The 21451-nt window shown below is 38.5% G+C and overlaps 1 protein-coding gene across 1 annotated transcript in view; it reads left to right on the plus strand.

The window, feature by feature from the left end:
* The window catches only part of PRKDC (protein kinase, DNA-activated, catalytic subunit), a gene marked incomplete at its 5' end in the record, with an annotated part of 90027 nt that overhangs the window by 12790 nt on the left and 55786 nt on the right, over nt 1-21451 (plus strand). Inside the window, 24 exons of the mRNA XM_084260381.1 lie at nt 840-889; nt 1974-2111; nt 2373-2522; nt 2958-3073; nt 3774-3933; nt 4832-4918; nt 5283-5402; nt 5779-5938; nt 6347-6453; nt 7371-7461; nt 8870-9033; nt 9685-9837; nt 10077-10184; nt 10962-11188; nt 11617-11711; nt 12673-12772; nt 14332-14465; nt 14957-15211; nt 16208-16434; nt 17561-17769; nt 17914-18046; nt 19117-19275; nt 19594-19797; nt 20532-20717. Coding sequence (XP_084116507.1) covers nt 840-889; nt 1974-2111; nt 2373-2522; nt 2958-3073; nt 3774-3933; nt 4832-4918; nt 5283-5402; nt 5779-5938; nt 6347-6453; nt 7371-7461; nt 8870-9033; nt 9685-9837; nt 10077-10184; nt 10962-11188; nt 11617-11711; nt 12673-12772; nt 14332-14465; nt 14957-15211; nt 16208-16434; nt 17561-17769; nt 17914-18046; nt 19117-19275; nt 19594-19797; nt 20532-20717 — 3533 coding nt within the window. The remainder of the gene's footprint in view (nt 1-839; nt 890-1973; nt 2112-2372; nt 2523-2957; nt 3074-3773; nt 3934-4831; nt 4919-5282; nt 5403-5778; nt 5939-6346; nt 6454-7370; nt 7462-8869; nt 9034-9684; nt 9838-10076; nt 10185-10961; nt 11189-11616; nt 11712-12672; nt 12773-14331; nt 14466-14956; nt 15212-16207; nt 16435-17560; nt 17770-17913; nt 18047-19116; nt 19276-19593; nt 19798-20531; nt 20718-21451) is intronic.

Consider the following 21451-nt stretch of genomic DNA (forward strand, 5'->3'; position numbering starts at 1 on the left):
TTAACACTGTTTTGGATGACTGAGTGGCTATCATCAAGGGCAGGAGGATATATTCTTGTGATTATCTGTTGAAACGTAAGACTTACGTTCCTGCTCTGAAAGATTGTGGGGAGAAACTGATTTCACAGAAAACCATACAAAAATTTGCTCAGTACTCTTTCAGTTACCCCTACAGACATCACAGGAAGTAGGGTGAGTGCCATCCCTATTAGAAATGCAGTCTTTTTATGCTCTGGAGCTTGTACATGGGAAAAAGAAGAATTCTAAATGTGCAGTTAGATGCAGCCCTGCGAATGTAATGACGAGTGTGTCAGCTTTGGTAGCTGACAGTAGCCTCCATCATGCTGACATTTCATCATAACAACTTTCAGAAATTATTTTAAATTCCTTTCAGTTATTTAGAGTGGCTTTTCTCTGTAGCTGTGGCATTTTCATGGTTTGCCACGTTCTTGATTTGTGCACCCAAGCACCATGTGGGAATGGAGAGCCAAAGTTCGTGTCTATAAGAGTGGCTGGGAATTGCCGCCTCTTCCAAGAGGGGTGTTATGGGCATTGCCTTGGTCATCACTGCATTCAGTCAGGAAAAGGTCGAAACACTATTGAGGAGAAGTTGGAAGGATCAAGTTCAGAATTGTTTCCCTGAGAAACAACCTGCGGCTACAGCTGTGGTGTTGGCTATATTTGTCCTTAAAGAAAAGTCTCTGTTCGTTTGCGTGTCCCTCATACTGGCGGAATATAGAAAACAGAAGGCTGATTTAATTCCTTGCTAATGTATTGAGCTATATGGATGATGCCTTTTTAAGTCTGTTCAGGCAATGTTTTGGGTCTCTTTGTTTCAGTGCATCAAGGATTAATCAGAATCTTCTCCAAGCCGATCACGTTTTCACAGGTAAAATAACTGTTTATGAATCTAGATGAAGTAAGTATGTTTAAAGTATACATCCCAGTTCTTGAAAGTCTATCTCAGTAAACAGGGGGAGGTCCAAAAAAAGCAAAAATACTACTGTCCGTTTTGAATTGTGGCTCAGTTGTTACTAGTTGCTGGTCCCTACATCTGCTCAGTGTAATGAGGATATTCCTTCTGTACCAAATGGAAAAAATGTCAGGAAATAGACTTTTGTTCTCTGCAGTTCCTGTTTGCTTAGGTTGTCAGTAACAAAATTGATTGTGATTAATGCGATCCAGCTTTCTTCCAGGTTAACACAGTTTTACTGAATGTTTGTTTTAAGGGAGGATTTTAAAGCTTTTTAATCTTGTGAAGCAGGATAACTATGGAGTTTCTCGAGTAATTGACCACTGGAAGTAGAACTTTCAATTTTTTGAAAGGAGCTGGTTGGTTTCTGCTCCTTTTGAAATTGGTTAAGTGACAAAGCTAAACGTGTCCTATTTCTGCCCGCAGAAGTAATTTTACATGGTGTTTTAGCTTCAGTCAGCTAGTTGCATATGCAGTTGTATTGTGTCTGGCTGGGATGGAGCTGGTTTTGTCCAGAGCAGCCCTCTCAGTGCTGTGCTGTGTGTCGGTAGCTAGTGAGGTGTTGGTACCCCACTGGTGTGGTGCCCACTGCTGAGCAGCACTGGCACACATCCAGGCTGTCTCTCCAACAGTCTCCTCACCCAAGGGCTGGGGGTGGGCAAGATCTTGGGAGGGGACACAGCCAGGAGAGCTGATTCCAGCTGGCCAAAGGGACATCCCATACCACAGGACATCTGCCCAGCTATAAAAGCAAGGAGAAAGCAGGGGATGGGACATTTGTTATTTACATTTGTCTTCTTCCTTTGCTTCCATGCATGACCCTTGCTTTTGCTTCATTAAACTGCCTTTATCTTGATTCACAAGTTTTTTTCCATCTTATTTTCTCCCTGCCTCTGACCAGTTGAGGAGGGGGGTGATTGAGTGGCTTGGTGGGCATCTGGTGTCCAGCCAAGTTCAACCCACCACAGCTGTGTTCTTGAAAAATACTGTGTCTCTTCAGGGTTTTTTTGGAAAAGAAACTTCTGAATCAGAAGAATCACGTGAGGCTGAAGAGGTTGGGACAGGGAGATGGAAAGTACCAACGTATAAGGACTATCTGTACCTCTTCAGAAGTCTACTGAGTTGTGACACAATGAAGGTAAAAACATAGTTAACATGTAAATACAAAAGGAAATACAATCTGGAGTTTTATTGCTGCTTTGCTTTGTAATGCTGTGGAAAAAATGTTCCCTGGTTTTAGTTAGATTTTATGCCTGATAAATTAATTAAATAGGGATGAATTTAGGCTTCCAGAGGTGAGAAATCCCTAAAGCTGGATTCTCTGTATCACTCAAATCTTGATTTGTAAATTACATTTTTTTTTGTATTTTCAAACATGAACTTTTTTTCTCCTACAAAGGAGTGTACTTTTGAAGATGAAAACTTTTTTACTGCAAAATCATCACTGCATTCCCTGAATCGATTGTTATATGATGAGTTTATAAAATCTATTCTGAAGATTATTGAGAAACTGGACCTGACTGTTCAGAAACTGGATGTTATTGAACAGGTGAGACCTGTTGAATTCTTGCTGTTGTAACGGAACCAAAAGAACATTCCCTGTTCTGTTTTCATTATGCTTAGATAGCTCTTTGTAGTGTCCTTGAAGTATCTTTCTTACTAAATGAAATGTTTTACTTCCTATTTCTGAATATTACATTGCAGTCTTAGGAGACAGAAGCACTAGAATGGGTAGAAGTTCAGAATCTGCTATTTTAGACTTCCTACTCTGGCATCTAGCAGCTTTCATTTCTTTACTTGATTTCTCTTTAGGGGCAGGCATCCCTTATTACTTACATAAATTTTTGATGCTCCAATTATTAGTCCTTTGTGTCAAACTAGCTAGTAGTAGCTAGGAAGAGAGAGACTGTTTATCTGGAAAAAGGTGTAAATGCTTCCTGTGTTGTCACAAATCCAGTGTTCTTGCTTCAATATTTAATTTCAGAATGGAAATGAACCTGACAGTGCTTTGCTTGGGCCTTCTTCTGACCCTGCTTCAAACCTTCATCCAGTGAAGCCAACAGACTTTATTGCCTTTATCAATCTAGTGGAATTTTGCAGGTATTAGTATGTTTTTATGTGATTTGGAAGTTACAAAGTGGTTGGAAGACATTTGCAGTGAGATACATTGAAGATGCTTGTTCCTGACATAGGATGGCATGCTGTATGTCAGAATGTGTGCAGTGATTAGCAGGGGGACAGAGTGTTTCTGACATGTCAGTCATAGGTAAGAACATGCTAGCTCATCAGCTCAGGTTTTTTTTAGAGTACAGGAGACAAATCATTCACTTTGATTATTTCAGTATAATTGGCTTTCAGTATGTGTTGTAACTTTTTAGTATTCTACTGGCTGTATATATTAAATACCACAGAGACCAGAATGACAGTCTTCATAATTGGGTATTAATTGAAAGGTACAGCACTGTGCAGGTCCAGTTGATTTCCCCTAGCAATACTGCAGTATTGGTAATGAAATGTAATATATGATTATGTGTGTTTATATAATTTCACTAATGAGATACAATGGGGGAGAAATGGCTTTGCACTGTAAAGCAAAATAAAAATCTTCCTGTGCTTGCCTCAGAAGGCAGCATGTGTGTATTCCCTCACTGTCTTTGGAGATGCTCTGTTACAGCAATACTTCTCTTTCTTGTACTAACTTGAAAGTTTGAAAAAAGCCAACCAAATATTTTATTCAGTGTCTTCTTTTTTCCTTTTTTGTTTTTATCTCCCCCTTATGTTTTCTGTGCACCTGTTTCAGAGTGCTACTTCCAGAGAAGCATGTTGAATACTTCAGCCCTTGGATATATTCCTTTGGTTATGAGCTTATTATATATTCAACAAGACTACCTCTTATTAGTGGATTCTACAAGCTGCTTTCTGTGACAATGAAAATTGCCAAGAAAATAAAATACTTCGAGGTAAGATCTCTTTTCCCAGTGGAGGGATAACATGTTGTGGTTCTTTACATATAGTCTCATGTGCTATGGAAAATAGATCATTGAAACTGTTACCCAGCTTTTCAGATGTTTACAGCATCCTCTGTAGTTGCAAGCACCTAGAAAATCAAAATTTAGAATACAAGCCCAGTTTCTGCAGAGACACCAGCCATGTGTAATCTTTTTCCAAAATCCTGAGCTGGTTGAACAGAGAGAGGGATGGGAAATACCCTTGCAATGCCAGCAGTACAGAAGATAGCTTGGATATCAGAAACAATCTAGCCAGAGCAGCAGAGACACATATGAATTAATCACTCAACTTACGGGGTGTACTGGTATTCCACTCACTGACTTCCACAGAGAGAATGAGGCTCTACTGGTGGATGGGCAATTTGCAGCATGGAAGCTATTGTAAAATGATGTCCCACCACAGAGTCCAGAACTGTCCTGCCACTGCTGGTGATGGCACCACATGAAGCAAATTTGAGAACTCATTGGTACTGTAGGTGCTGTTGTTAATTGCCCCTTTCTTCTTCCACGAGCATTCTTGCCACCTGGACACCCACTGTTCCAGGTGCTGTTTTGTGGTTTTGTTAGATGAGCAGACAGAAAGAAAATGAAGCCATTGAGAAGTTATTTTCAGTCGTGTGTGCCTTGCTTGTTGACGTAGTTTAAAGTGTATTCCAAAACATTGACCCTCAGTGCATGATGTTAATATTTAGTTTCTAAGCTTTGAGAGAGCAAACATACATTTCAGGTTTCACTGATGGTAGTTTCATACTGGAAAGTGATGTGTGTATTCTGAGTTGAACCTGTGCTGTATATTTGTACTGTGTACTACATTTTTACCTACTGTTGACTTGTGGTTTCTCTTTGATAGGGTGTCAGTCCAAGGAGTCTCAAAAAATGCCCTGAAGACCCAGAAAAGAAGTCTTGCTTTGCACTGTTTGCAAAGTTTGGAAAAGAGGTAAGTGATTTTGCTGGCTGACTTTCTTAGTCCAAGTATGAACATACGTCACGCAATCAAAATTATAACTTCTGAAATATCTTACATGTATGATAGAAATATTCCAGCTTCCTGAATTATGCAACATAGTGTGGTTTTAAGATCTTTTTCTGTCTGGTTTTGGGTTTTTTTTTACTCAGTAATAGAATTGGTCACCTATTCACGTCTAGTTGAGAAATAACTGTACGGTTGTACCTTAAATACTCTCTGGTAGCTGTCTGCAGGTGAATGAAATTTCAGTATTGGTTTTGAGTTACTTTGCATGTTTATTGATTGAATCTTAAAAGGTTTATGATTGTTCTTAATCTTTTCATCTCAATTTTAGGTTGCAGCAAAAATGAAACAGTATAAGGATGAGTTGTTGGCCTCTTGTCTGAATTTTTTGCTCTCTTTACCACATGACATCATCATGCTTGATATCAAAACATATATTCCTGCACTACAGGTGGGTCAGTGATGTACAGCTAAAACAAGTACAAAAATTCTGCTAGTCAGTATCCTGTTTAGCAGCTAAGATAACTATTTAGGTTTGTACTGTCTTCAGTGAAATAGATTACACAAATTATTTCACTTTTTGGGTAAACAGGTAAATGGTCAGAATTTGCTTTTGCAGTAACCTGACTCTGTTCCTGCCTGTGTTGCGATGCAGTACAGATCCCCTGTGCTGATCTTGAGTGAGATGTTAAGCAGACTAAAGTTATTAATAAGGAAGATATATCGTGTGCTAAATACTTTCAAATATGTTTGGGTTTTTTTTTTTACCTTTAAATAATAGCAGTCAATAAAACAGAAAGACTGACAGTTTTACACTTGACATGCAGAATGCATTTAAGCTGGGCCTTAGCTGTACGCCAATGGCTGACCTGGGACTGGATACGTTGGAAGACTGGTCAGCTCACATACCCAGACATATAATGCAACCTTACTACAAGGATGTTCTACCTCTTCTTGATGGTTATTTGAAAAGCTCTACATCCACAGGTACATACAGGCAAAGCATTGCTAGTCGTGGGGGAGAGGAAAATAATATTTTCGTGGGTAGACCTAAAGATACAGATGTGACATAGTTTTTGGACATATTGCGTGGTTCCCGTGACTGGAACAAGTAACTCCTTTATTCTTAAAGGATATACTGCTGAAAAATCACTAACTGTAGCCATTTTAAATGCCAGTTCTCTGATTTGTCCTTTTTATCCTCGAATCAGCTTAGTTTTCATTAATAGAGATATACTTTTCTTAATAGAGATTTTAAATGAAAGAATAATTGTCGCCCCTTAAAAATAAAAATGGGTAAAACCAGAGGGGTTTTTTTTTAAAGAAACTATGAGTAGGTTCATGAGGTGCTGGTACAGTAAACTAATAATCAAATGCTGGGTTTTTGTTCACCAGCTGAATCCCAGAATAACTGGGAAGTAAGGAAGCTTTCCCGAGCAGCCCAGAAGGGGTTCAATAAAGTCGTGATACAGCGTTTAAGAAAAGCGAAGACTTTTTCATCGGTAAGAACATTGTTTGTTTCTTTTTAAGAGTTTAATCTGAGTTAATCACTTCCCACTGTTTCTCTTCCTTCCTTGCATGCATACTTTTTTTTTTCTGAGGCTTATTTCTACCTTAGATCAGTTCAGTGAATCCCATTCTACAGCGTGGCTTAAAGTGCTGTTACATCAGCACTGCTGGAAAGGTCTCATCTTCTAAGGTGAGAATAGGAATGAAGCAGGGAAAGGGGACTGAAGAAATCCCATAAGTCAGCATCACTGCTACACTGTTATGTTAGGAAACAAAAAGTTCCTACACCTAAAATCAGGTCCCAGCTTAGCAGTGGCATAGCGTGCACATGGCCTCACAAGTAGCTCAAAATAAGTCAAGATTTATTTGTATACTCCAGTGAACTAACTAACTTGGAATAAAACACTTTTGGTGTGAAATTTGTAGTTACTCATATAAAAAAACAGAACTACTCCCAACCTAGTGGTCTTTAAACAACGTGAGTAGATCCTACATCCCATGCAGGAAAATTGTTTGGCTGCTTACATATAGATACAGGATCTAAACTTTTAAATTCTGGGATTAAAGCAGATGAAGAGAGTAACTTTTACTGAAGATTTATTTCCATTTTTTGTGCTGTTATGTCATTCTGTAGATGTCTGTTATCCGTGATGATAAAATTTTAAGTTCATTTGAGAAATGGCAATTGAAAGCCCACCAAGTGTGATGAAAATGCTTTCCAGTCTTGCCCTTTTTTGCTTATTGAACCAAAACTGTTCTCTCGTTTGATGGGGTGGTTTTCCCCACAGTTTTTTCATTATACCCATATGTTAGTAAGAGCAATAAAATCTTCATTTACTATGTAAACCAAGGTACTTCTATATAGTAGTAACTTTTCCTTCACTAATATAAAATCTGTTGAATTATTTAGGATGACAGTCCCTCCTTAGATGCAGTAAGGACAAGAGTGGCACGCCTTCTTGGATCTTTAGGAGGGCAGGTGAACCACAACTTAATTACAGGTGAGTGTCCTGTAAGTGTAAAGAAAACTATTTCCATGCCTCCATGGTGTCTCTCTTGAAAGTAGATTTCAGTGAAGTCTCAACATCACTTCGTGAAAATGTATGAGCTTTTTTAAAAATCTGTATTTTTTTGTTGTTCTTGTTTAAATAAAACTGCTTTTATTAATTTCTGGCGTTTAGGAGAGCATAGTATTCAATAACTGACTGAGGAATGCAGAGAGTTCAGTTAAAGGCAAAAAATTATACGCATCTGAATATATGTTTTTATTTATTTCCCCCCCCCTTCACCCTCTGGCTGCAAAGACATTGAAAACTTTGCCCTGGTTTGTGTCCTTTAGTACTTCTTCCTTTCCACCTTTTTACTATAACTCCCACTTAATACAGTATTTCAGAACCACAGCCTGTGAGCTATGTAAGCCTAAGCAAGCTCAGTTTCCCGTTTGTGAGTTTAAGGTGCACCATTCCTTTAGTATGTCCAGGTAGTAGAGCTCCATTTGAGTGCTTTCTCAAAAAAGCAGAAGACACTTTTTGCTCTTCTCTGTTCACAAGCTGAAACTGAACAAATTTAATAATTTAATTATTAAATATAATAATATCTAATTAAAAAAAAACAACAACAAAGAAAAAGCATAGTATAAGTACCTGACCAGGAGATGACAGGGATAAATTTAGTCAGTCTAAACACAAATGTATTTGTAGAGAAGATCCATTCCTTTCTTCTCATGATTATGTTTGTTCTTTCTGCCTTTATAATCAATTTTATTTCTGCCAAGCACTTCTCAGAAATTATTACCTCAGCTTATTCAGAAATACCGAGGAAAGTAGCATTATTTCCTGAAAATTAAATACCACGTGTTGTCAGTTTGTTAAATCAACAATTATACAGGAATATAGGGAGAAAAGGGAGTAAGTATGGTAGGATTTTTTGGGGATGTAGCCATAAATTTAATAAATTTCTGTGCAACTGCAGGAGTCTTTATCTTGGATCTTATTGTCTGATCTGATCATCAATATTTTTTTGCAATGGTAGAAAGGAAAAAGTAGAATATTGGATGTCTTAAAGAAGTATTTTAAATCAGGCGTGATTCAGTAACTTCAGGGTTCATAGTTGTCTCCAGACTTCCCTGTACTGAAACTGGAGGCTGCTGCAACTGTCTCCTGAGATGCTGGTTGCAATTAACTTTTTCCCTGTAGTGGCCAGAGGTCTGTTTTGATGCACAAATAAAGCTGCCATTCTAACATAGGTACTTGTAAAATCCAGCAATTTATCAAGCATAGACTGCCGTATGATATTAAACTGCAGGTGGAAGGTTGCAGGTTTTTTTGCCTGAGCTATGGAAATATTTGCTCTATGTATATTGCATAAAACTTTGTGTTGTTTTGTTTTAATCTTTTTCAAATGTGTTAGCTACCTCTGCAGAAGAGATGATGAAGAAATACGTGTCCTGGGACACTGAGAAGCGTCTGAGCTTTGCTGTACCATTTGCAGATATGAAGCCTGTCATCTACTTGGATTTATTCTTGCCTCGTGTGACTGAACTGGCTCTTTCTGCAAGCGACAGGCAAACAAAAGTAGTGTTCTTTCTGCATCTTTTTATGCTAGCTGATAAATACTGCATGAAGTAATGTCTTCCTTTTTAAGAAAGGCCTGTTTTACCTAATTCATAGATATCAATATGCTACTTTGGTGCTCTTTCATGATGCCATTATTCCTGGTGTTTAAAGAGCAGCAGTAGCTGTAAGGACAGCCTTGTGCTTTGAGAATGAGACTTGGGATACAAGTGAAAATGTTGAACTAGTTGACTTGGGTGTTGCTTGGCTTCCTTCTCATCCCTAGCCTATTAATTTGTGTGCCCACTCCAGTAAAGCACTTGAGCAAGTATTTTGCTGCTTTGCTGGACTGGGATGTTGATATCCAAAGAGAGTCCAGGACACAGAGGTATCCTGAAAACACAGTGATGGGTGACTTATCCAGTGATGAGTTTTCTCCAGCTGAGTGGCTGACTTCCCATAATAGAGACTAAAACATCAGGAGAAAGACCCATCAGAATGTGTGTAAATTGTTTCCATGGGAATGATCTGTTCCTGAAACAGCGATTTAGCAGAGATTGGAGGGATTTCTTAAGAACACCTTTTCCTGTGACTCTCTCTCTCTCCTGCTCACAATTTTGTCTTCTTTGTGAAAGTAATGGATATATAACCAAAGGGATTTTTAAATTTCAGGTTGCAGCGTGTGAGCTGCTGCATAGCATAGTCACATACATGTTGGGAAAAGCAACTCAGATGCCAGAAGGACGTCAGGGTCCCCCACCCATGTATCAGTTACATAAGCGAGTATTTCCAGTACTGCTTCGTCTTGCTTGTGATGTAGATCAGGTAAACAGATTAATTTATAAACATTTTACCTTCTTTAAAACAGTTCTAAATATGATAAGTAATTATGTTTAGAAGTTGTCATGTTTATTTTTTAAATCTTTGAATCTGGAATGTAATACGAAGCTGGTTGTTCATTTATAGACCCTTTTTCAAAGTAGTGCTCTGAGGTTTTTTTACGTGTTTTGAATAGCTGAATAGAATGAATACTAGAAACACAGTTTGACATTTACTCTTTTCAGGTAACAAGACAGTTGTATGAGCCTTTAGTCATGCAACTCATTCACTGGTTTACCAACAACAAAAAATTTGAGAGTCAAGATACAGTGGCATTCCTGGAAGCTATCTTGGTAGGTCCTAAGTCTTTTTTTCTTTTTTTTCTATGCCATGTGACTTTATTTTTAACTAGCACCATTTTACTACTGAAAGAAACAAGAGCACATGAACAGATAGAATGGCTTCTTATTTGTTTGAAAGAAGGAAAGCAGTTTATAATTTTACTTGATTTTTTTAATGACTATTTAATGTTTCTAACATATTTTTATTATGGATGCTGAAAATGCAGGTGTACCATATTTAGAGTCTTTATAAGATTAATGAAGTGCTCTTTTTTCATCAGTATATACCAGTAAAATACATTCACACCCCTGAGCGAAAGTTGCTTTTGCTGGGTACTTAATTTTTCTCTGAAGTTTCTTTGCTTTCACCAGGTGCAAGAGCCTTAAATTTAAAACCACGTTTTGCACTGAGCAGAAGTGGTTGGAGGCAAGGTAGGTCAGGAGGTTTTGCAGTGCTTTTTGTAAATGAAGGTCAGTGTTGTCACACCACTTCTAAAGCAGAGGTCACTGGTCCATCAGAAAGTTAAGTGACTTAGACTAGACTTCTAAAGTGATAGCGGAGACTGGAATAGAAATCTGGATCTTTGAGGCTCAATCTAGTGCTGTAAGGGCTGAAATGCTCCCCTTCCCTTGGACAGTTACAATTTTGAAGACTTGTTATTTTTGGGAATCTGTGAGTACAGTTTTCTAAGCTAGAAATAATACTGTGTAAATAAGCTGCTCTGATAGTGCACTGAGACAATGGTGGGTTCTTCATTCTCCTAATGAAATAATCTTGTGTCATTTCAGAGTGGCATAGTGGATCCAGTGGACAGCACGTTGAGAGATTTCTGTGGTCAGTGCATACGAGAGTTTTTAAAATGGTCTATTAAGCAGACAACACCGAGACAGCAGGAGAAGAGCCCAGCAAACACCAAGTCACTGTTCAAACGGTTGTATAGTCTTGCTCTTCATCCCAGTGCTTTCAAGAGACTCGGTGCAGCACTTGCCTTTAACAGCATCTACAGAGAATTTAGGTGAGTGAGCAGAGCTTAAAATAGTAACTAGGTTGGAATGAAGGTTCAAGGAGATAAATAGAATTAAATGTAGAACTCAAATAGTCATCTGCTGATGCTCATTCTATTAATGTAGGTGATAGCTGTAAAATTGAGTTACTCAGCATACTGATTTTTAATTATAATTTTGTAGTTTAAGCTTTCTGCAAGTGGGTAGCATGTCAATTTAAATTTCTATCACAAGTTTTTGGGAAGTAACTTACACCTTTTAAAGGCGGTCAGCAAATTTCATTGCTTTTTTTTTGAAGTGGTTTAGATGCCTGGGGTTTTTTGTGCCAACTTCTCATGCAGTTTACAGTATTTTGATTTTATTTTCTTTTAGTTAGAATTTCACACATAGTGCTGCTTCTACTCATGTTTCTCATCAAATTTATTTCTGGTTTTTAAAGGGAAGAAAATTCTCTGGTGGAGCAGTTTGTTTTCGAAGCATTGGTTGTATTTCTGGAAAGTCTGGCCTTAACCCATACAGATGAGAAATCATTAGGTGAGCTATAATTAAGTATGGAATGAAGGAAAAAAAACCCAACCAATCCTGTTGATTCTTAAATTAAAAAACAAAAAACTGCTATAACTGTAGGAAAAGTAAGTGTGCTTACTTTTGCCAGAAAGGTGGTTTCATTTTTCATTACTGGTAGAGAGGTCATTAAATATCTACTTAGGAACGCTTTGAATCAGCTCCTTGCAACATAGAAAGCTGGAAGATCTTGAGACCAGGAGGAAGAGCCTTTTCACATTCATGATGATTTGGAGTTTTATAGTAACGCTAGAAATGCTAGTGGTGCTTCTGATTTGAGTCCTGGTTTTGCAATTGCAATGTAAAAATTTAGCTTTATGTGAATCTTGAAGTCTACACTTCTATAACAAACAAAATGCTCCAAAAGTTGACATTTTTATATATTCTGTGGAAGACTTCCACCATTTTGCAATACCCTTTCATGATTGCCTTGTTGTTCTTCTCTGCAACAGTAGGTAGCTGTGTGAAGAATCCTATGAGCTCTTCCACAACACTGATTCTTCAGTAAAACTGCTTTGCTCACTCCTTTTTTTAATGCTCTTTCATCAGTTGTCAGTAAGTGATTAGAACATAAAACCAAAATTTGATGTTATGAACTGTTTCTCTGAAAGAAATAAAGCTTTAAGATAGGATAGAAGTGGCTTCAGAATAAGTATATGGGAAAATGTTACAGTTTCTCACAGAAAGTAAAATACACAGTTTTATATCCTTTATATCCTTTTATAGCCTTGTGGTTGGCTATGGCCATGTTGGCCCCCTCGTTTTTATGATTTTCTTCTCCTTCCTTGAAAAATTTAGTGTAGACGCACAGAGTAGTGGAGCTGGTAGGTGTTATCCTGTGTGTAAGTCTCTTGCACCGTTTCTGTGGTGCTAATTCCTCGATTGGTTTAACCAAGTTGATTTATAGATGTCAATTCTCTCTTTCTGACAGGTACCACTCAACAATGTTGTGATGCCATTAATCACCTGAAGCGCATAATCAAGCATAAAGCGCCTTCTCTGAACAAGGAAGGAAAGCGGCGAGTACCACGGTCAGCAATTTGCCTATGTGCTCTTTTTTTTCTTTTTAAATATTGCATTTTCATTAACAGCATATATAGTTTCATTAAGCATCTGGGCTTCTGAATAGGGAATTAGTCCTGTGACTGCTGCTGATGCAGATCTCCTGACATGTTTGTTTGAATCACTGGTGGGAAATGCCGGACATGATACTAGAGGACCATGATGGTCGTTATTCCAGCACGGTGAGCTTGCTTTAGTTTGGCAGGAATAGTGAAAAACTCAATAGCCTTGGTGACTGTTAAGCAGGTATCCTTTATTGCAGCACTGGGTACACAGGGGATTGCTCCTCTGAATGTGTGCGCCAGTTAAAGCCAAATTTCTCATATTTATACAGATTAACTATACATAGTCATTACAATTTCTAAGAAAAGGCAGGGTTATGTAGACTATTTCCAGGAAGTCATTTACATTAACTCCTCCCAGATAGAACATGCTCAGTGACACCCAGGGGGTCTTCTGGTGGTCTTCAGGGATGAAGGCTGGACGTCTTCCTCTCTCTTCTGCTCTTTACGGTTTTCTCCATAGTTTCTGAAACAAATTCCTGAGCTCAAAAACACATTCCTGCACAAAGTAGTTAGGAACCCCTTTTAGCTGAAAACAAGATATACTCTGTCTCTTAATTGGTCGTTGGTCTCATTATTTATGACTCCCCTATCTTCACTAGCTTCAAGGCCGTTGCACTGTTATGGCTCAGTTTTGTAGCCGCTTTCACCAAACAGCTCACACGGTTACAGCCATATTCTACTAAAATCCAAAACAAACCTACTCTTAAAAATAATGAAAATTCTTATATTAAAGTTATATTAGTTGTCTCTTAAGAGACATCTATCTACCTCAATCTATTCATCATTATTACCTTTCTTTGACTCAATAGGTGGAAAAACAAAGCATATTTCCCTCACAGCAGTGTTCACAGTAACATTAGCACTGGTGTTACAAAGCGCTTGGAGGAAACTCCTTCAGAGTCTTTCTTATTGCTGTTAAATTTTATCAGTAGGAAAAACTTCAATAAGATGATCAGCAATTAAAGAGGGGTGGTGAAAAAGGTGGAAGAAGCAAGAATGGATTCAGTATCGGGCCGGATGAAACTCTGAGTCACTTGGTCTGATGACATAGCTGACCCTGCTTTGAGCAGGATGTAGGACTAGATACCTCCAGAAGTCCATTTTTACCTGAATTATCATATGATCCTAAAGAAACAAGCAAGCTGAATGTGAGAGTTGACTCACTCTTGTGGCATTTGGTGAGTTAGGAGACTATAATCTCCAGTGTTACAAAGAGAAGGGAAAAGACCTGATTCTGCTTTTTAAAATTGTTGCCACAAAGTCTGCACTCTGGCGATCTGAAGTATAGTGAGGAGACAGGAAAGCAGTGCAAGATGTGCTTCTAGAAGACTGCCACTTTGTAGCACAGAGGGATTGTGGTTAGTTGAATAAAAGTACACTCATAATGCTATTTTGTTTTTCAATGGAAGACTGTTTTTTTGGAGGATATTTGTTGACTGTTAGTCCCTAATACTTTCTTGCAGCGGATTTCCAGCTACAAAGTCAGTGTGTCTTCTGGATGTTGTCATGTGGCTGTTAGTGCAGTGTGGACGACCTCAGACAGATTGCCGACACAAAGCCATGGAGCTCTTCTATGAATTTGTTCCTTTATTGCCAGGTATTTTGAATCACAGTGCACTGTTACCTTTGCTTTCTAAATGCTGTGCACACCCTCCCTCTCTTTGCTCTCCAAAGTATTGATTGCAAGAAAAATTATTTTTGAAGTGTCTGTTCACTCACTGCTGTTAAATAGAAACCTTGGGGGTTGTGGGATGTTTGTAGGCATAGAAGAGGGTTTCATTACAAAGTTCCTCCTAGCCAGGAAGGAGAACTTAGGGGCTCAGAACTGTGGTTGTATCCACCTATGAAGGATACAATGGGAGTATATGCTGGGTGGCAACTAGTGCGAGTGTCTTGCAAATTGGCATCTTCCTTGTGGATAATTTAAGTAGTATAACCAAGGCAACACCAGAACCAATACCTTCTCCACTAGAAGATCCTGTTTAAAGCACAAAGTTTGGGCATGTCAATCCATTTGCCTCTAATTCCTTGCTAGCTTTAAGTGTGTTTTTCCTAGAGAATTTATGTATCTGGTTCTATTTCTATTAGGAAACAAGTCCCCACCTTCTTGGCTGGCTAATGTTCTGAAAAACCAAGATGTTTCTTTCCTCATTAACAAATTTGAAGGAGGTGGCAGCGATGCCATAAGTTCATCTGGGATCCTTTCTCAGCCAACTCTTCGTGGTATGCAGGAGCCCTTCAGCTTACAGACTGTCATGCGGTGGATGGATATGTTCCTAGCAGCACTGGACTGCTACAATACATTTTTTGAGCTGCGAATGATCAAACCTCATGAAATACTGGGTGAGTGATTAACTGTTGCATTGGGTTCATTTGTGTCTGTTACACAACGCCAAGTTGAGCTCTTAATTTGGAAATTAAGGTTTTTTTCTGAAATGTGGAATTGATGAATTTTACAAACTCTCCCAAAGGTTTTAACAACAGCTGTACTGGATGTTTTTTGACCAAGTACTACTTTGTTAATACAGTTTCTTGAAATGTTTCCTTTTAGTCCTAGAATACACCTTTGCATTTCTGTCTATGACATCCACTTGCCAGAAAGCTCTTTTGCTCTATCTCATCTTCAGAAATTTCCCTAATTTCCCTCTGCAGGGGGGTGTGAAAGATTTTTTTTTTTTTTTAAATCCTTCCAGAGCTGTTGACCTGCTCTTTATTCATGTCTGGAGGGAGCTAACAGAAAGCAGTGAAAGTCCCCTTGTCACTTCAGGCCCTGTATTATGTGTGTTCTGGACTGCCCCTAGTCCATCCCACTGGAGGAGGGGGGTTTTGTGAACAGCTCTGTCATTTTAGCTGTTGGCCAGGTTAAACCATGACAGCATGTCTTCTTTCTTCAGTTCCTCATGCTTTATCTGCACAGGTCCAAAAGCCTTGTATTTGAATTTTGATCTGGTGGGACTCTTGTACAGCTTCTGGCTAGTCTGTATGTCTGTGTCATTTCTGTCTTGGTTTAAAACAGTGCTGTAAGGTCATTGTTGGATGCAGTTAGCATAGGGCTAAATTATTCAAAACTAGCCTTTTAGATTTTTTTATCCCTTTTATTACACGTGCCTGTTCATCACCATTAATAAGTGCCTGTAATGTTCAGTAAGTAGAAAGCTACCCTTCACAGCCCAGAACATTAATTTTTGGAACTGGCATAGGAATTTCAGAAAATCCTGGCATGATATGTGGTGGCTTTCTGTTTCTTACCTCCATTCCACTGTTTTCTTCCAAATGCAAAATAGTATATTTTAAACTGAGAGCTGCTGTGTCATTTCAATTTAGTGTGATTCTTTTTAGGTGTAAATGAACAATCCTCATTCTTGGAAGCTGTACATTTCTTCCTTGAAACTATTGCTTTGCATGATATCCACGCAGCAGAGCAGTGCTTTGATTGCAGTTCGAAAGGCAGCATGTTCAGTCCACAGGAGAGAGATGTCTATAATTACAGCAAGTGTACAATCATAGTTCGGATCATGGAGTTTGTGACCATGATCCTGGAGACGTGCCAGCAGGACTTCTGGAAGGTAGGCACTGAAATTGGTTGGACTCTATCTCAAAGGTCTTTTCCAACCTAGTGAATTTATGATTCTGTGAAATCTGTAGTGAATAAAAGATACTGAATTATATGTCATTTAAGATTTGTGCTTTCATGTGGTGTTAGTTTGCTGGAGAGTATCATCTTCAGAGTATCATCTGAATTTATTTATTGCAGTATCATCTGCAATTTATGAATAAGTGTCATGCGGAAGAACTTTTTCACAGTGAGGGTGACAGAGCCCTGGGACAAGCTGCCCAGGGAGGTGGTGGAGTCTCCTTCTCTGGAGATATCCAAGACCCGTCTGGACGCCTATCTGTGCAATATGAGCTAGGGAGCTGCTTTGGCAGGGGGGTTGGACCTGATGATCTCTCAAGGTCCCTTCCAACGCCTACGATTCTGTGATTCTATGTTGTGGTCTTAGCACATGAATGAAAAGAATTATATTGCACAGTTGAACTTCAGTGGTTGATGTAGTTTTGATTAGAGGAATTAATATTTCCTGTATATCCCAGTTGTGTATTGACTAGGAGATTGTTATTCTGTATGGAGTACTTGCAGTGAATATTTCCTGCATGACTTCTGATAGCCTGAAGTGATAGCAGCTTAAAATGTATGAAGGCAGATTGTGACAGTTCTTTCTTGAGTTCAGTATAGATCTTCAGGTCCCTCCATCTCTCTGACTTGGATGCAGTATAAGCTGTATTTAACTGGATAAAGTATAGTGCCTGTGATTCTCTGAAAGAATTTACATTGCCAGGGTGGGTTCTGAGACTGGCTGTCTCTTGTTTACATCAGTCCCTAGTAGTGTGCACATCTGGATTTCAGGGTGTGTAATCAACACTGACACAGTCTTATATGGACATAAAAGATCGTATGTGCAGCTTGATGAGATAAATTAGCTATTAAAATATACATAGTATATATCCTAATTTCTCTGTGTTAGCACAATTGACAGACATTTCGCAGAGAAAAACAATGTCACTTAGTGAGAATAGTTATTTATCTTTTGTTTCACTTTGGATACAAGGATTAATGGTAAGGCCTGAAGAATAACACAGGGAAATCTAAATGATTTTTGAATAAAGCTTTCATTAATGTTTTGTTCTTTCTAGCTACTTGAGAAGGAATTGCTTAATGCAAGACTTATAGAGCTTCTGGCGATGACAGTGTGTGATCCGTCACATGTAGGCTTTAACACTGCAGATGTGCAAGTGATGAAGAATCTTCCAGATATCTCAGTAAGACTCATGAAAGCTCTGATGAAATCTCCCTATAAGGAATCCTTGATACTGTGCATAAGAAAGAGAATCACACCGCAGAGGTAAGAAAAGAGCTTTCTGGTAAGCAGTAACCCAGGACAAAAGCCACTACTCACCATGAGAAATGGAGAGTAAATAATGCTGTGTGTGGTTTGCACATGGAGCTCCCCACTGGTGTAATGTTACTGCTTCTTTTTTCTCATTAGCTTTGAGGACCTTTGTTCCGTTGAACTGTTTAATTCGGATGCACATTTTGATCAAGTTAGATTTAGTGCTGTCCTTTCTGCCTGCAAGCAACTCCAGAAGTCTGGCCTGCTTCATTCTGTTCTTCACAATGAGGTAACTCTTATTTAGAAAATAACAGTGAATTTTTTTTATACAGAGCTTTTTCTGTGTTAAAGGCCAGTATGGAGACAGAACAGATCAGATTAAGAAGTTGTGTAAAACAGGATCAACATCGAAGAGTTGATGTTGCACAGAATCAGAAATAAATGTTCTATGTTAATTTTACAAATCTGAGTGGCACAATACTGAGGTTTGAATGATCATCCTAATTATATCACTCTGTCTCCAATTTCAGGGCATGGAGGCAATCAGAATCTACCTAAAACTTCCTTTTAATGAGTTTTTTCAACACTGAAAGCTCAAAAAGTCAGGATATCCTATCCTACAAAGGAGGTGTTTTTCAATAGCTCTTAACCAGAGAGCATTCAAAGCGATGAGGGAGATTAGAAAAGGAATATATTCTAGCTGATCAGGAGCAATATAGTGGGCCTTATTTACAGGAAAATGGGATGGAGAGCAGTTGGGGGTGGGGGATCTAGGCTGTATTACTCAAAAGAATTCTTTCTACTTAAGTGTCTGATTGTACTTCATCTGGTTTGCTTTGGGCATTTGAAGGAAAGCAGGCTATGAAACAGCCACAAGGACTGAGAGAATTTGTCTACTGGTGAGCAAGGCTATATTTTGCAAGTTAGAATGTACTTAGTGTCTATAGGGTGTTTGTCATATATTCTCTTATGTCCAAACAAAAGCTAGAGTTGCAGTTGTGTGATACTGATATTCAAGGAGCTGTAGGATTTACCTTTTGTGGCCTACCCATTGTGACTAAGCTGTTGATTTTATTTCTGTAGTACCATTGTCATCTGAAAAAAAAATCAAAAGGGGATCAAAATCTTTTGGAGATTTTAGAATGACTGTTAGTTTCTTCTGAACTTTGTACACAACAGGGTTGTCTGATTAAAAATCTTGTTCCTTAGTTAGAAAGGTGTCTTGTCGTGGTATATTTGCATTGTTTTTTAAGAAAATGACCTGGAGTTCAAGTGTTTTCATCACATGGCTTGGAAGGCCTCTCTATTGGTTTTTTTTTCAGCTTGTATTAATTGTCACTTGCTTATTTATTCCTGTAGGATGAAAGGCCTCATTTCTCAGTTGGCTCTAAGCTTCTTTCAGTTGTTTATAAATGTATTGCACCTGGGGATGAAAGGATATCTCTTCCATCATTAGACATCAGCAGTAAGCGGTTAGCTGATGGTCTCCTGCAGCTAGCGTTTGCTATTGATGACCAGGTAGGACGTGGTTCTCCAGTTCTAATAATGAATCATCTTCTAATACTTAGCATCAGTAGTCTTCTACCCATATTTTGGGTAGATGAGGCTGATGTTTTTATTCATAATACCACAGGGTATCTGTAAGGATTCTTTGGCTTAATTGAGTGATGCTTCTAGATAACAAGCATTTCAGTATTCTGTTTGTGCTTTATTTTTGTGCTTTCTGGTAACATAAAAGGGTTTGGCATGGAAGCTTTAAAAAACACATGTGCTTTTGTAAGCAATGAGTGGAACTTACTGTGCTTGAGGTAACTGTCTCTAACTTAATTTTCACAGCCCGAGGACCTAGTAAGTCTGCTGTTGAACACAGTGGTGTTATCTGTGCCATTATCAGAAGCATCACCAAAGAACCTGATCAACTTCTCCCATGGACAATATTTCTACAGCCTGTTCTCAGAAACCATCAATCAGCAGCTGCTGAAAAACCTGGATGTGGTCACAGTGCAGCTTATGGAAGCATCTGTCAGCAATCCCCAAATGGTATCGTGCAGCTTTTTTAAAAGGACAAAGTCAAGAGGAAACGTTAGAACTGACACTTCTGTTGTTAGAGGTGGATGTAACTGAGTGTGTTGTGGGGGAAAAGTGTGTTTGGTTGCACTTCAGACAGCATTAGATTGATAGGTCATTTGGGTTGGGGTTTTTTTGTCGTGATCTCAGTCAACCTGACATAGTTTAGCACAGCTGTTGTTTCATGTCAAAGTGAGTGGAAAGTGCTTACCTCTTACGTGCTTTTTTTTTTCTTCATAGTACTTCAAATCAAGTTCAGTTTATTAGGTGGTTGTTCGCTATTCAAGAGGAGAACGTAGAATTCAGATTTGGAAGTTAGTGGCCATTAGTTTTTGAAGAAAAGAGGTTGAAGTAGACTTAGCTCATGTCTGGCATGCCATGGTTTGTTTTTCTTTTCAAAATGTATGCAAGTAAGTTAGCATACGTGCTATTTCTCAGTTTCATGTTAACTAAAATCTTCTGGTATTGATCTTTAGCATTATTATGGATTGTCCTTTATTTCTCCATATTCACACAAAAGTTACGGGAAGGAATTGCTGCTACATTGTACTCCATAGTGGATTGAAACTTCTAATTTCCTGCAAAGAGACTTCTCCTGCATCCTTATGAGATGTAAATCTAACAGCACTGTGGGAATCCAATGAAGTGATCCTATCACCCTTTCATTTGGGATGCAAGAGCCTACTACCTGTTGCTTCTCCTTCCAGGTTGGTAGCGTTTTGAACGGCATGTTAGATCAGAGTTTTCGGGAGCGTGCTGTACGCAAGCAGCAAGGAGTGAAACTGGTAACAGCTGTACTAAGAAACTGGGAGAAACTCAACAACTGGTGGGCCAAAGGTTCCCCTGCTGAGAGCAAAATGGCAGTCTTGACCCTGCTGGCAAAAGTCCTGCAGGTAAGTGTTGCTTTATAAAATCAAGGTAACTTTTCTAGATCTGTAGGAATTACGTCTTGTTTTAAATACATGCTGTTTAATGCTAATGTTTTATGTTTGAGAAAAGAAAAAAAAGGTCAGAGAATATCAGGATCTGTTTTGGGTTTTATTTTCCAAATTGCAAAGCAAAAAAATATTTGGACAGACAGAAATCACTAGATTTTTCTCTCCTCACCCCCTTTGTCTTCTAACTGCCTCTTTTCCTTATGGAGAAGTGGCACAAGTGCAGAGAGTAAACTGTGCAGCCTCTGATAACATTCTTTGTCATATTGGCACCCAGAAAGGCACAGTGGGGGAGTTCTACCTGTATGGACTGCAGAAAGATCTTTATTTCAAAGACCTTTAATTTCTGTTACATTGAGGTTTCGGTCTTCTTTCTTTTTTTTTTCTGTCAGTCTCTCTCTCTTTTATTTGGAAAATAAATATCCTTTTGGGTTATTTTAAGAACTTTTCAAAGCTGTATGTGAATACACAAAGATCACTTACTGAGTTGGGGTTTTTTTTCTTTTTCATAGTAATTTTAAACATGAATTGTTTTAAAGGTATGTGTTAGGACACAGAACATGAGCTGTATGCTGTGTTAGCTGGACATGAAGTGACCAGTAGGAAATCTGGCTTTGAGAGGGAGCTTAGTATTTTTTTGAACTGGAAAATATCCAGTATTATGATGTTGTTTGTACTGTGTAGGAGCATTT

This window comes from Gallinula chloropus (genome assembly GCF_964237585.1).
Source record: "Gallinula chloropus genome assembly, chromosome: 2".
Lineage (NCBI taxonomy): Eukaryota > Metazoa > Chordata > Aves > Gruiformes > Rallidae > Gallinula > Gallinula chloropus.